This window comes from Elephantulus edwardii, unplaced genomic scaffold, assembly GCF_000299155.1.
Source record: "Elephantulus edwardii isolate Elephantulus edwardi_28Jun2011 unplaced genomic scaffold, EleEdw1.0 scaffold00116, whole genome shotgun sequence".
Lineage (NCBI taxonomy): Eukaryota > Metazoa > Chordata > Mammalia > Macroscelidea > Macroscelididae > Elephantulus > Elephantulus edwardii.
The window spans coordinates 3,686,450-3,699,332 of record NW_006399866.1 but is presented as its reverse complement, the minus strand read 5'-3'; the positions used below and the strand labels follow the sequence as shown (position 1 = coordinate 3,699,332).

The 12,883-nt window shown below is 45.9% G+C and overlaps 2 protein-coding genes across 2 annotated transcripts; one reads left to right on the top strand and one right to left on the bottom strand.

The window, feature by feature from the left end:
* Positions 1 to 2,847: 2,847 nt before the first annotated feature.
* Positions 2,848 to 3,504, top strand: LOC102875289 (fibronectin type III domain-containing protein 3B-like). The gene has a single exon (XM_006892606.1). It carries the CDS (start codon positions 2,866 to 2,868, stop codon positions 3,502 to 3,504), a length of 639 nt encoding a protein of 212 aa, XP_006892668.1. The 5' UTR covers positions 2,848 to 2,865.
* A 668-nt stretch (positions 3,505 to 4,172) lies between these two features.
* CCBL1 (cysteine conjugate-beta lyase, cytoplasmic) lies at positions 4,173 to 12,648 on the bottom strand. The gene is made up of 12 exons (XM_006892480.1): positions 12,592 to 12,648; positions 10,158 to 10,305; positions 7,086 to 7,235; positions 6,918 to 7,004; positions 6,569 to 6,697; positions 5,967 to 6,087; positions 5,566 to 5,642; positions 5,364 to 5,453; positions 5,068 to 5,254; positions 4,904 to 4,983; positions 4,318 to 4,404; positions 4,173 to 4,238 (listed from the first exon to the last, which is right to left on the bottom strand). The coding sequence occupies exons 1-12, from the start codon at positions 12,642 to 12,644 to the stop codon at positions 4,173 to 4,175; spliced, it is 1,275 nt and encodes a 424-aa protein (XP_006892542.1). The 5' UTR covers positions 12,645 to 12,648.
* Positions 12,649 to 12,883: the final 235 nt, after the last annotated feature.

The following is a 12,883-nucleotide window of genomic DNA, read 5'->3' as shown; positions in this document are numbered from 1 at the left end:
ATTGGCATTTTGTGTCATAGTCCTGACTTTGGAATGGCATGGAAGCAGGAGGGAATTGCTCTCCTCAGCATTTCCAAGTAAACATATGATATGTACAAAACTCATGTGCTTGCCATGCAAATACAAAAATAAGCTGGCTTCAAACAAATTCAAGAGCTGTCCTTGCTTCCCAGTGGGGAAGCAATAGGATCAAATCTCACTTCTACAGAATTTCAAATTCTCATGGAATCCAGACTTTTTAGAGTCACTAGGGCTAGATGAACCTCTGAAATTATTACCCTGAGATAACCTTTATATCTTCTATCAAAAATATTGTTCATGGACAAGAAAAGAAAGAAGGACAAGGACTTTGATTTCTAGTACCTTGAATTTTAACTCAGAAAAGAAATTTGTTTGTAAAGAAAAAAAATATTGTTCTTAGACCAATCACTAACCCACTGCTGTGAAGCCAAATTCTGGGTCAAACTCTTATGGACCCTACAAACAGGACAGGGAGGAACTGCACCATAAAATTTTACAGAAACAGATTTCCACATCTTTCTCATGGAGCAGCTGTAGTTTGACCCACCAATATTTTAGTTAGCAGCCAAAAACTCTTAATCACTGCAACCACCAGGCAGCTTAAACCAATTTAACTAGTAAAGAATGTCAGCTTTGAACATTATGATACATTAAGGTCAAGTTAATAAAAACCAAAACACAAACCCTCAGACTTATTGCTGTCACATCAGAATCGACTCATAGCTGAAATTACAGCATGTTGTCAGAGGCAGTAAATCACACTGCCCATCTTTCTCCCGAGGGGCTACAACTGGATTTGAACCACCTCTTTGGGTTGGCAGCACAACTCCTTATTTACTATTGGCACCAGAGCTCCCTCATTGTTGGGTTAAGAAGTCTGTGGCCCACCAAGGGGATAAGGTAGCTTGTTAATAATGTTAAACAGCACTTTTTGGGTGGGAAAATATGCAAAATGTGTAGATGTTAACGTGGGAGAGGTTCAGTTTTGCCAGTCTTAAATTCAGCAGGTTCAGGGACAGAAAATAGAGTCTCACTACCTTCAGGAAAGCTGTTTAGTCTAGAGATTCTCATGTAAGACAGATTGCAGCAGAGACCTAGAATGAAATACAGCAGTGGCACCAGTGACCCAGCGTAGTCTGAGACAGAGCTGAATTGATCTGCCACTCCAAGGAGGCAGAACCAAGAGTCTGGGTCTAGGCAGAGTGTGGGGGTTAGGGGGCGTCACCCAAGTTCCAGAATGTTAACACTCTAGGTCAGGCAGGGCCTAGGATCCAGAGGAAGGACGGAGGGAGTCTTACTGTTGAGCACACCTGAGAAGGAGCTGTTCTGACTAAAGAATTATTCTGTATTTCCAACCTAAACTGTAACCTGTTATTTTATAATAAACTATGATTATGAGTATTGACTGTGAGTTCTGTGTGGTTACTGCAATGTCACCCAAAGCCTGGTGGTTTGAATCCACTAGCTACTCAGAGGGAGAAAGATGGCAATCTCCTCCTATGGGATTTACAGCCTCTGAAAACCTGCTGGAAGGTCAGCTATGAGTCAGTTCCAACTTGACAGCAATGAGAGTTGAGAGTTAACTGGCAGTAGAGTAGTAGGAACTATAGGAGAGACAGTTGACATTAGAATCGATAAATGGCACAGGAGCATAGGGCCAAGTCTGACCTCAAAAGACCTGGTTTTGTGCTTTTTTTAAAAATTCTTTTAAATTTTTTTTTATTGTATTATTTTTAAGTGTACCGTCAAATCAGATCTGACTGGTACAGGAGGGATTGCCCCCTCCTTCTCCAGCAAAGCATCTGGTGGATTTGAACCACGTACCTCTGGGATTACAGTGCAGCGTCTTGCCACTAGGCCACCAGAGTTCCCTTGGTTTTGTGCTCTTAATGTTGTTTTTAGGGGATTCTTCCCCACGTGGAGTTAGGGGAGGTCAGAGGCCACCTCACTCCGGCAACACAGTTTTTATAGTGTTCTTATGCAAGGAAGAGGTAGGAAACACCTGCTTCCACCTTTTGCTAACTGGATAGCCTTGATGCACGAATCACCTAACTTCTTTCCTCATTGGTAAAACACAGATAGTGAACTCCTGTTTCACAGGGTTGCAGTGACTGTTCAATGAGTTGATGGTATGTAAGTCCCTGGCAAGAAGGACTTGCACATAACTAGTACTTTCTCTTTTAATTATGCCAATCCCTAGCACTCATTAAAGCAGTTCTCTGAGCTTTGTGTTCCTGTTAGCATCTTCTCTGTCAGACACTTGAGTTCGATCTCCATCTCCCACACACAAACACACAGTTCTGGGAAGCCAAATATAAAATTTAATATTAATAATAAACCAAATGCCATATCAGGATATAAGGGAGGTGTAATATAAGCTGGAGTTCACCCTGAGGCACCAAGGCATTCCTTAAGTTGTTCTTAATTTGTATTTACTCAATACCTCCCTCCTGAGATTAGCATAAGGTAAACAACAGAGAAGAACTAGCCTTATCTGCAAAAGACTTCCCATGATCCTTTGTTTTTATGTTCTATTCCCTTGTGATTATCCTTTGTTTACCTTTCTGGTGATTCTCAATAAATACACAGAAAGGTGCAGAAAGGCAGGGCTTGAGGCCTCTCAGTCATCAGGACTATTGGCCCTATCTTTACTCTCTCTTATCTCATTCTTGATTGTCTCATTATTACTTTACCCTCCTCTGCAACACACATTACACAACCTCACCCAATTCTTGTGCCCAGCACCAGTAACTGTTCAACATTGCCTGTCTTCAATACCATCTGATTTATAGGAGGTGAAAAATGCACTTAAGACTTAGTTCTCAGACGCATGCTGCTGATGACATGGTGTACACGCTGCAGGTGGAGGACAGGAACAAGAGGTTCATTTCTATCTACAGAGGACCCAGCCACACCTACAAGGTCCAGAGGCTGACAGAGTTGACATGCTACTCCTTCAGAATCCAGGCAGCCAGCGAGGCTGGCAAAGGGCCCTTCTCAGAAACCTACACCGTCAGCACATCCAAGAGTGTGCCCCCTGCCATCAAAGCCCCACGAGTGACAGAAGGGAATTCATGTGAAATTCTCTGGGAGACAGTTCCGCCAATGAAAGGCGATCCTATCAGCTACATTCTGCAGGTGTTGGTTGGAAGAGAATCTGAATACAAACAGGTGTACAAGGGAGAAGAAGCCACATTCCAAATCTCAGGCCTCCAGACAAACACAGACTACAGGTTCCGCGTGTGTGCGTGTTGTCGATGTCTCGACATCTCTCCGGAGCTAAGTGGAGCTTTCGGCCCCTCTGCAGCTTTTGTCTTACAACGAAATGAGGTCATGCTTACAGGGGACCTGGGGAGCTTAGACGACCCCAAAATGAAGAGCATGAAGCCTACTGATGAACAGTTTGCAGCCCTTATTGTGGTTGGCTTTGCGACTCTGTCGATTTTATTTGCCTTTATACTACAGTACTTCTTAATGAAGTAAACACACTCAGAGAAAAAAAAAAGACTTAGTTCTCGTCCTGCCTTTACAAAGAGTATGACCACAGGTAAGTCTCCAAGTTGCTGCCCATCTTTGGGCCAAGTTTTATCCCATAAAAACCGCATCATTGTACATTTGGTACAAAGGAGTGGCACCACCTGATGGTCCTTGAGGTTCCTTCCACTTCGACCAAGTCTTGGGCAACACCACAGTATGAAGCAGTCAACAAGGGTATAAATAATTTAAAACTTTATTGTGAGCAAAAAGTCCTGGCTTGAGGTTTTGGGTCTAAAGGTAACTTCAGGACACAGATGAGGAAAGGCATGGTGACACATGAGCTTTTTCTGGGGACAATACAGGGCTGGGCCTGGGGCTGGGACTTGAAGCTTCAGCCCTCTGGGTACCAGGAAAGTCAGGGGGCCCAGAGAAGACCCAATGCCTGACTTACCACCTCATTAGGGAGGAGCAGAGGGAGGCCCAGGCCACTCCGAGACTGGAGTGTAGGCACTATTTAGAGAGACTCCCCAAGGCTTAGAAGGAGGGCTCTTCTCTGGAGACATTCCGGGTCCTTAGTACCATTTCTGCCCATCCTGAGAATGGCTGAAGCATGGACAATGATGGATCCTTAAACAGCTGGTAAGAACAGGATGGCGCAGGGATAAGGGACAACTTCAGGGTGTGAGTTCAGCTTTCCATTTTTGCAGCTTCTCATCCATGGCCTGGAGTGTGGCTTCATCCTGTACCAACACCAGTCAGTGCTGCTCTGCTTCCCAAGGAGCCTCAGAAAGCCTTCCACCCCATAGCCTTGCCCTTTACCTTTACAAAGCAGAAGCGGATGTAGTGGTCAAAGAGCTTCTGATGTGGTACACTGTAGAAGACGGAGACTGGCATGGCCATCAAACCCTGGAGAAGAGGAAGCCCATGATTCAGCTCGGCTCTAAGGACCCCTGGCCAGCCTCCAGGGTGAGGGGGACACAGAGAGAGTCTCATGATGTGTCACAGTAAGGGAAGTCAGCCCAAATAGAGCACTAATAAATGCAGGTCAGAGGAAAAGAAAGCCAGAGTATTGTCCCAAATCCCTCCTTGTAAGAGGGAAGTGGAGGCTGAAAGAAAGGAAGGACATTTACAGAAACTGTGGACAGAAATAAGCCTTAGACTCACAGAATAGAGCTGGCACGAGACCTCTGAGAACACAGGCTGATTCCTTACTACACACATGGGGAAAATGGGGCCCAAAGCAGGGAAAGAACTCCTGTCAAATATGGCATCTTGTTCAAAGTTAAGAGACTGCCCATTACTTGAAGGGGATTCAGTGTGATACTAGACTCAGGATAGTGTCTGGGCTGGAGTCCGACCCGTTGGTCCTGCCCAGGGAGAAACTGTAAAACCAAGGCAAGCCCACCTTGTTCTTGATCATCCACTTGATGAAGCGACTGTCATAGGCCTCATCTTCAGCACCAGGCAAGTCTGGCATCTTGCTCTCTGGGGAACAGAGCCAAACTGAACCCTGGGCAGCCTTTCATCCCTCGGGCTCTCCCACCCTGCCCAGGCCCGCTGTCTACTCACTGAAGTCTGAGATGTCTGTGACAAGGAAGTAGCTACCCTGGGAGATGATGGGCCGCAGCCCCACCGACTGTAGGCTGCGTATCATGTGGTCCCTTTTGTGCTGGGTGGCCTCTGGGAGCTGGACAAAATAGCTGCTGGGCTCGCCGAAGTGCTGCTGCTCCCGCTCAAAGCTCCAGGCCACTGCAGCCTGGGGAGCATGGGTGGACAAGCAGATATGTCCGGTATGAATTGACTCCATGGCCAATCTGGGTCCTTTTCTTGCCCCTCCCCACCCCAGTGGCAGGTCCCTTCCTCACCTGGGTCTGTGTGGGACAGTGAAACACCGAGTTCTGGTGCACAGTCTTCAGGTGCTTCATGAGATGATCTGGGCCGAGGGCCCAGCCCACCTGGACCAGGAACACAGGTAGAGAGTGAGGCCCTCCATGCCTGGCCAAGCCTTTTGTTAGCACCCAGGCCACCCTGCTGGCCAAGACTTACAGGGTGCTCTCATGCACTTACCTTCCAGCCGGTGGCACTAAACGTCTTGCCAGCACTGCCGATGGTCAGGGTGCGTTCCCACATGCCAGGAAGACTGGCTGCCCGAGGCCAAAGAGAACAGACGGGGTTAGAGGTGGGGCTGAGGAGAGGTACGGTCTGGGTCCCAAGGGTCATTCACAGGCTCTTAACATTGAAGGACCATCTAAGTGCTAAGCTATTTATAGGACTTACTGTCTCTTCCTCAGGACCACCCAGGGAGGCAGGTGCATTGCCAGAGAAGTCACTGCCCAAATTCATGCAACCTGTGTGGCTCCAACCCCTCAGTCCTAATCACCAGGCCCGAACTGACTCCTAGACTGGGCTCAAGGCCCACCACAGGTGAGGCAGGCCAGGCCAGAGGGAACGTCCAGAACCCAGCTCACCGATGCTTATGTGCTGGTTCCCGTCAAAGACCAGCCACTGGTAGACCTCATCACTGATGCACACCACGTCATGCTGCTGGCACAAGCTGGCCACCAACTCCAGTTCTGCCTTGGAGAAGACCTGTGAGGACCCAAGAGGGCATACAGGCCTGCAGCTGGGACACTCCTCCCCAGATCTTTGGGAGGCCTGCTCAGAAAGAGGTTGAAGGATCCAGCCAAGCCTGGTTCTTAAGGAGTTTACCTGTATTATACCACTGAATTCCCACCTCACTGGCCCTGTGAGTTTGATTCTGCCACGCTCTCATTTTACAGATGAGGTAGCACTTTGGGGAGCAAAGTTACCGCCCCCAGGTCACTGGGAGGTGATGGCTGCACCTGGCCCACTAGCCCTGGTACCTTCCCTGGAAGGCTCAGTGCTCACAAGGGACTTTGAAGCAGAGGTACTGAAAGCCCTGAGCCTGAAGGAGGCCCTTATTGCATACTGCCTGCAGCCTTCCCATTTCACAAATGAAGTAGAGGCCCAGAGACAGAAAGGATTTAGTTGAAGCTAATCACAAGAATTGAGACCTGGAGGATTTCTGGGAAGGAGATCCCTTTGGTACCTTTCCCAGAGGGTTGTTGGGTGTGTTGAGGATCAAGACTTTGGTGCGAGATGTAAATTTGCTGGCCAACTCTGTAGGGTCCAGGTGCCAGTTGCTGCTGGAATCCAGTTCCCCATTATTGGAGGGGCTCTACAATAAAAAGTGGGAGAGAGGGGTGAAATACTCAGGGATTTGACCCTCCTCCTCCTCTGCATCTGTGCCCACCTTCTTCCCCCTGGGGTTCCAGACCACCCCACTCCCCTCATCTCAGAGGAACAGGCCTTTTTAAATTTCTTTCTTCTTTCAGAAATCCAACCCAGCTCATTGCTTGGATCCCTCTGCTGACCCTCAGCCCACCTGGTGATCTTACCAACTTCAGGGGCATAAATACAGGGTGACCTCCGGCCATCAATGTCATGGGCTCATAACAGTCAAAAAAGGGTTCAATGATGATGACCTGGGTATGAAGGTTAGATTTGCTGGAGTCAACATTACCTTGACCTCTCAACCTAATCTAGCCCAAAGCTGGCCCACTCACCTCATCTCCTTCGTCCACCAAGGCTTGGAAAGCTGTGAACAGGGCTCCATAAGCACCCACAGTCACCAGCACATTCTTGAGGGGGTCCATTTCCTGCCCCAGCAGCTTCCCAAAGAAGCTTGCCAGGACCTTTGTCAGTGGTGGGTGTCCCTGCCAGGACAGTAATAGTCAGTGGTCTCAGCTACCTGAGCCAGTCTGGGCCCACCTTCCCACTCAGCTGGATGTAGATTTTTTTGGGGAAGTCAGTTCTTATGGGGTGAGCTCTTTAACTCCTCCACCAGAGGACTGAGCCAGCTGCGGGCGAGGCCTGACATCCAAGGCTGGGATGTGGTAGAGAATCAGCCCCAGTGTGTCCTCAGAGAGTACAGGCTAAGGGAGCCCTTGATGTAGTGGGAACTCCACACTTTAAACATAACCCTTCGGTTACAGAGCACATTTACTGCTCCTCACAGGTACCTTGTAAATGTGGCATTATTTAATCCTCATTGTTTGACAAGTGTGAATTAGATACCCAGAGAAAGAAAATTACTTTCCCAAGGTTACACAAAGTCTTAAGGTTTGTTTGTTTATTTTGAGTTGCAGTTCAACAGGACTTGATGCTTTGGAAGCACTCCATTTTGTGAGGACTACTCGATCTGTAAGTGTGTATCAAGAGGATGCTGATAAAATACTCAAGGCCAAGCCAAATGACTGAAACCTAAGGTTCAGAGCCCAACTGACTTATTATTTAACCAGACTGAATGAGGTAAAAATAAAAATTGTCTGTATAATAAAATATATCATGAAAAGACAAAGAGGAAAAAAATTACAACATAAGGAAAAGAGATTAGGGGGGATTGCACAACAATGAAAGAACTTTTTTCAAAGAAAAAGCGAACTGGGGATGGTGGGTAGGGAGGAAAATGTGCAACCATGAGTGAATGAAAATCCAAGTTTTTTATAAACTTTAATTAAAATCTCAATTAAAAAAAGAAAAAAGAGATAAGATATTTAATATATAAAGAGTTCTTACAAAGCAATATGAAAAAGATATATATTCAAGTGAAAAAATTCAAATCAGCAAAGATATTTTATGAAGTAAAAGTGCTGATGTCTGATTACATATGAAAATAATAACTACAGAAAAGCAGATGAAAGTAACAGAAAAATATCACAATAATATTATAAAAATGTAACACTAATATACAGCGATATGAAAATATTGATACTGCCCACAGCTGGCCAGGATGAAAGGAACCCTCTCTGAGATTCAAGGAATTAACTAACTTTCCAGTCACATATTTATTTAAAAAAAGTAAGGCACTCTAGTGGCCTAGTGGCCAGAAGCTGCACTGCAATTCTGAAGGCACACAGTTTTGGGTTTTTTTATTATTTTTTTTTGTTGTTTTTATTATTTTGTGTGTGTATACCGTCAAATCAGATCTGACTGGTACAGGAGGAGATTGTCCCTCCTTCTCCAGCAGAGCATCTGGTGGATTCGAACCGCATACTTCTAGGATTGCAGTGCAGCTTCTTGCCACTAGGCCACCAGAGCTAGCCAAGGCACACAGTTTGAAGTCATCAGCTGTTCCATGGGCAATCTCCTCCCATTGTGATTAACTGTCTTTGAAAACTCGCTGGAGGGTCAGCTATGGGTCAGTTCCCACTCTATGGTACACAACAACAACAAGAAAATATATATAGGTATGTGTATATAATGTATGTTTATATAGGTATTTTTAGAAGGCTTAAAACTCTGGAAAACTATACTAGACATTCTAGAATCAGGAGTTAGAATTGCCTTCCCTGTGGGTACATTGCTCTCCATACCTAGTCCCAACAGTTGAGTCCAACTCAGAGGGCCATCTCTGGATTTCGAAGGCCAGAAATCTTTACAGAACCAGAGAGCCTATTTTCCTTCTTTAGAGCAGCTACTGGATTTGAACCATTGACTTTTTTGTTAGCAGCCAAACATAGTGTGACACACTATGCCACCAGAACTCAGTGTGGGTATTGTAATTAATACCATAAAACAAAACATGCATGCAGGTTCAATGGAAAACAAATTTACTCTGTAAACATTCCTGAAATTACAACAAAAAGAGTTTTTACAAGTTTCATTTTTTTTTTTAAAAAGCAGCATTTTTCTCCATAGTCTTCTCAGAACAGGGTACTCATACATTTAGATAATTTTATAAGCCACAAATGTTCATTATTTTAAAATTTATTTTTTTATTAATAGAGTGATATTTTACCGTATGTTTATGGCTATCTTTTGTAAATTATCTATTTATGGCTATCTTTTGTAAATTATCTATTTATTTCCCTATTAGCATGTTTGCTCTCTTCTTTCCCAATACTTAGGCTTCTTAAGAGGATGTTTTTAAAGTCAAATTGGATAGGTTCTTCGTAAAATAAAGATATTAACTGTTAAAAAAAAAGAAAAACTGGTGAGCTCTGGTGGTCTAATGGCGAGAAGCTGCACTGCAACAGAGGTGCACGGTTCAAATCCACCAGATGCTTTGCTAGAGAAGGAGGGACAATCTCCTCCTGTACCAGTCAGATCCGATTTGACAATACATACAAAAGAAAAAAAGAATACTTTTTTTTTAAAAAAAAAGAACCACTGTTCTATTTCGGGGCCAGATATTTACAATCTGGCCCTTTAGAGAAAAAAAAAAAAAGAGATTGGAGTCTAACCCAATCAACAGCGTATCTTTAGGGCTCAACTTGGGTATCACCTCCTCCAGGAATTTTTTCCTGACTCACATCTCCTTTCTATTCTTTTGTTACTGCTCCCACAGTACCTCACTCATCTTCCTTTATTACAGCATTTATCAACCGGCTTGTCATTACTGGTTTCTTGTTAACCTTACTCACTAAATTCCCAGCAAGGGGCCTGGAGTAGAGGGAGCACTGAGTGAACACTGAACTATGGCTGACCTGAATTCTTCAGCTCTTCCCACGCCAACCTTTGGCCACTGGTGCTGTTTTTGACGGCCTGACACCTATGTGGGCTCAGTGTTCCCCGTGTCCCCTGCTAGGCTGCCTTAATATCTTGTGCCGGGGTCTAGAAGGGGCCTGGAGACTCACAAATCCCTTGGTGTACTGGTTGAGCATGATGTCACTGCTGACGGCGTGCTGAAAGGCTTTCATGGCGAAGTCTGGGGGTGCAAAGTCGGGGAAGCCCTGGCCCAGGTTTACACACTCATTTTCACTGGCCAGTTTGATAAACTCCACCCTGCGTGACAAAAAGAAAAATTGGTACCCCACCCTGGACTTCAGCCCACTTCCAGGACATAGTGAGGAGGACATAGATGCTGATCTAGAAAAAATGGACAATTAGCTTCCACCTCCAGTCTGGATAACTGTGTGAGGATCAAAACTAGTCCCATGCTTTGTGCATGGGGGCTGTGGTGGATTGAGAGGTGTGTCTCCAAAACGCATGTATGTAATGATATAACCCTTGCACATGATCTGATAAATCAAATAGTTGTAAATGGATTAAGGGTGGAACACAACTCCTTACTCCTATTACAGCCAAGCTCCAATATAAATGGAGTTTCCCTAGGGTGTGGCCTGTAACATGTTTTATCTCATTAGAGCTAAAAGGTAAGAAAAGAGAACCAATGATGGAGGAGCATCTGTACCCCAATCAGTACCCCAGTCACTAGGAGTGGAGTGTGTCCTTTGGACTTGGGTCTCTGAGAGAGGAAGTTCTTTGAACATCATAGAAGGGCAGGACACAGAGGGACCACCAAGCAATGCCTGGGCCACAGATGGTGAAGGAAATGGATTTTCCTCCACCATCCACAGAATGCACCTTCTGCTAGAGCTGGCTGGCATCCTGAGTTTACACTTTTAGCCTCCTAAACTATAAGAGAATAAATTTCATTTTGTGAAAGCGATTTGCCTGGAGATCTCGGTTGAGCAACAGTAAATAACCAAGACTGTGGCCAGGTACAACGCACAGCCTGTATTAGCCCAGGAGCTTTTTTTGTTTGTTTTTTGACCTGAGGCATATTAAGAATTATTTTGTACATCACAAACCCTATAAAGTAGAAACCCAGGAACATCATTCATCATTCTAGATGTGATCTACCTACCGTAGGATTTTGTTTCTCTTCTTTAAAAATACTTGTTGAGCTCCCTCAATTATAGTTTATGACCCACTAATGCATTTGTCAAGATGAAAGTTGACACTTCGATCAGATAATCTTTCATGTAGTCTTACTGGAATGGTTCCTTTTTCTGGCTGGCTATCAGATAGAGAAGCTGAAATTTGCAGTGACTTGCCCATGGTCTCCATGCTAGGGCATGACAGATTTAAGCTTTGACATGAAGAAAAGTTTATGTTCTTAACCACTCCATTGGACAGAGGGACCCTGCCATCCGTGGCTCCAGCATCCCTTCTTTTTGCCCTGTCTGGGACCACCTATCCAGAGTAATGGAGAGACCAACAGGCTGGATAAGAGGGTACAATGTAATGTCCAGGTGGCCAGGGGCAGATGAGTCAGGCTTGAACTCCCCGGAGTGGCTCAGCATAATAGTAAATATTATGTATGTCTAAAATATGCTCTTTCTCCCCACATTCCTCAAGGCCTCTCAAGACACACAGTTGCCAATGCTCAGAGAGCAGTGACTTCCTGATCAGCTAATGGCAGAGCTGAGACTTAACTTTAGAGGGTGGATGCTCCACAGTGGGACATAGGCCCTACGGCCTCATGGGGTCTGCAGGAGTTGGAGGCCCTCATTTGCCCTGACCAAATGGCCTTCAACCTCCTCTGCAGTCCTCCAAGGCCAGCTACTGCTTTGCCTTGTTTTTCTGAGAATATTTTTTTCTGGCTAAGGCATCATAGTAAGAATGAAACTTTACACCACAAACTCTCTCCTGGCCTCAGTCTCCTCCTCTGTACATTGGGTATGAGGGTCTTACAGGATCCAACAACTCTGCTGGGTTGTTAGGCCAACTCTGTGGCCCTCTTCAGCCCGTGTGCCTGAAGTTTCCTCCCTCTGCATTACATTATTCTGAAACATGGAGTCACAGGTCTACCCAACCTGCCTCACAGAGAAGACTCCAAAAGATGAAGGTGGAATTGTATGTGAAATTAAAAAACCCTAGAAGGCCCTTAGCCTGGTGACTGGGTTACCATAGTAAACTATACGGGTCACCACAGAAGTAGGATACTACTGCTATCATATAGTTTTTTACCTTCTTCCATGGGCCCTTCAGCGATGGCTTAATAGTTATTTCCATTTTGTAGCCGGAAGCTGTGACTTGGAGCTGATGCTCACTGGCCCTGGTATGACTGCCAGGCATAGTGAAGATAAGTTTCAAACCAAACCTGGATTCAGAGTCCCTCCCCAACATCAGCAGTTCCTTGGCAGCCCCTTGGCTGTGGCTGCAAATCTCAAACACCATACACTGAGGTCACTTTGGGTTCCACTGCCATACAGCAGACTCGATGACAAAAGCCATCCCACCCCTGTGCCCAAATGGGCACCACACGTCCCAGGCCCAGCTCACCAAGGGTTCTTGTCAATCCCGTCCAGCCTTCGGGCTTGCAGCCGCCTGGCCATGGCCACCTGGAGACAGTGAGAGTGCATTTAAAGTCCAAGTACATGGCAGCCTGGTCTGGCTGTTGAGAGGTGGCTGCTTTCTGGGCACAGCCTTACCCTCCCCACATCCTGGGAGGAAACAGATCAGAGATAGTGGGGCTGGTCACCAGCCGGCCTCCCCAGCCGGTCCTGGCAGGCTCCTCTCCTCGCCAGCCTCCAAACCGCCTACATGTGAAGCCTGCAGGCTCAGCCTCCCCCAG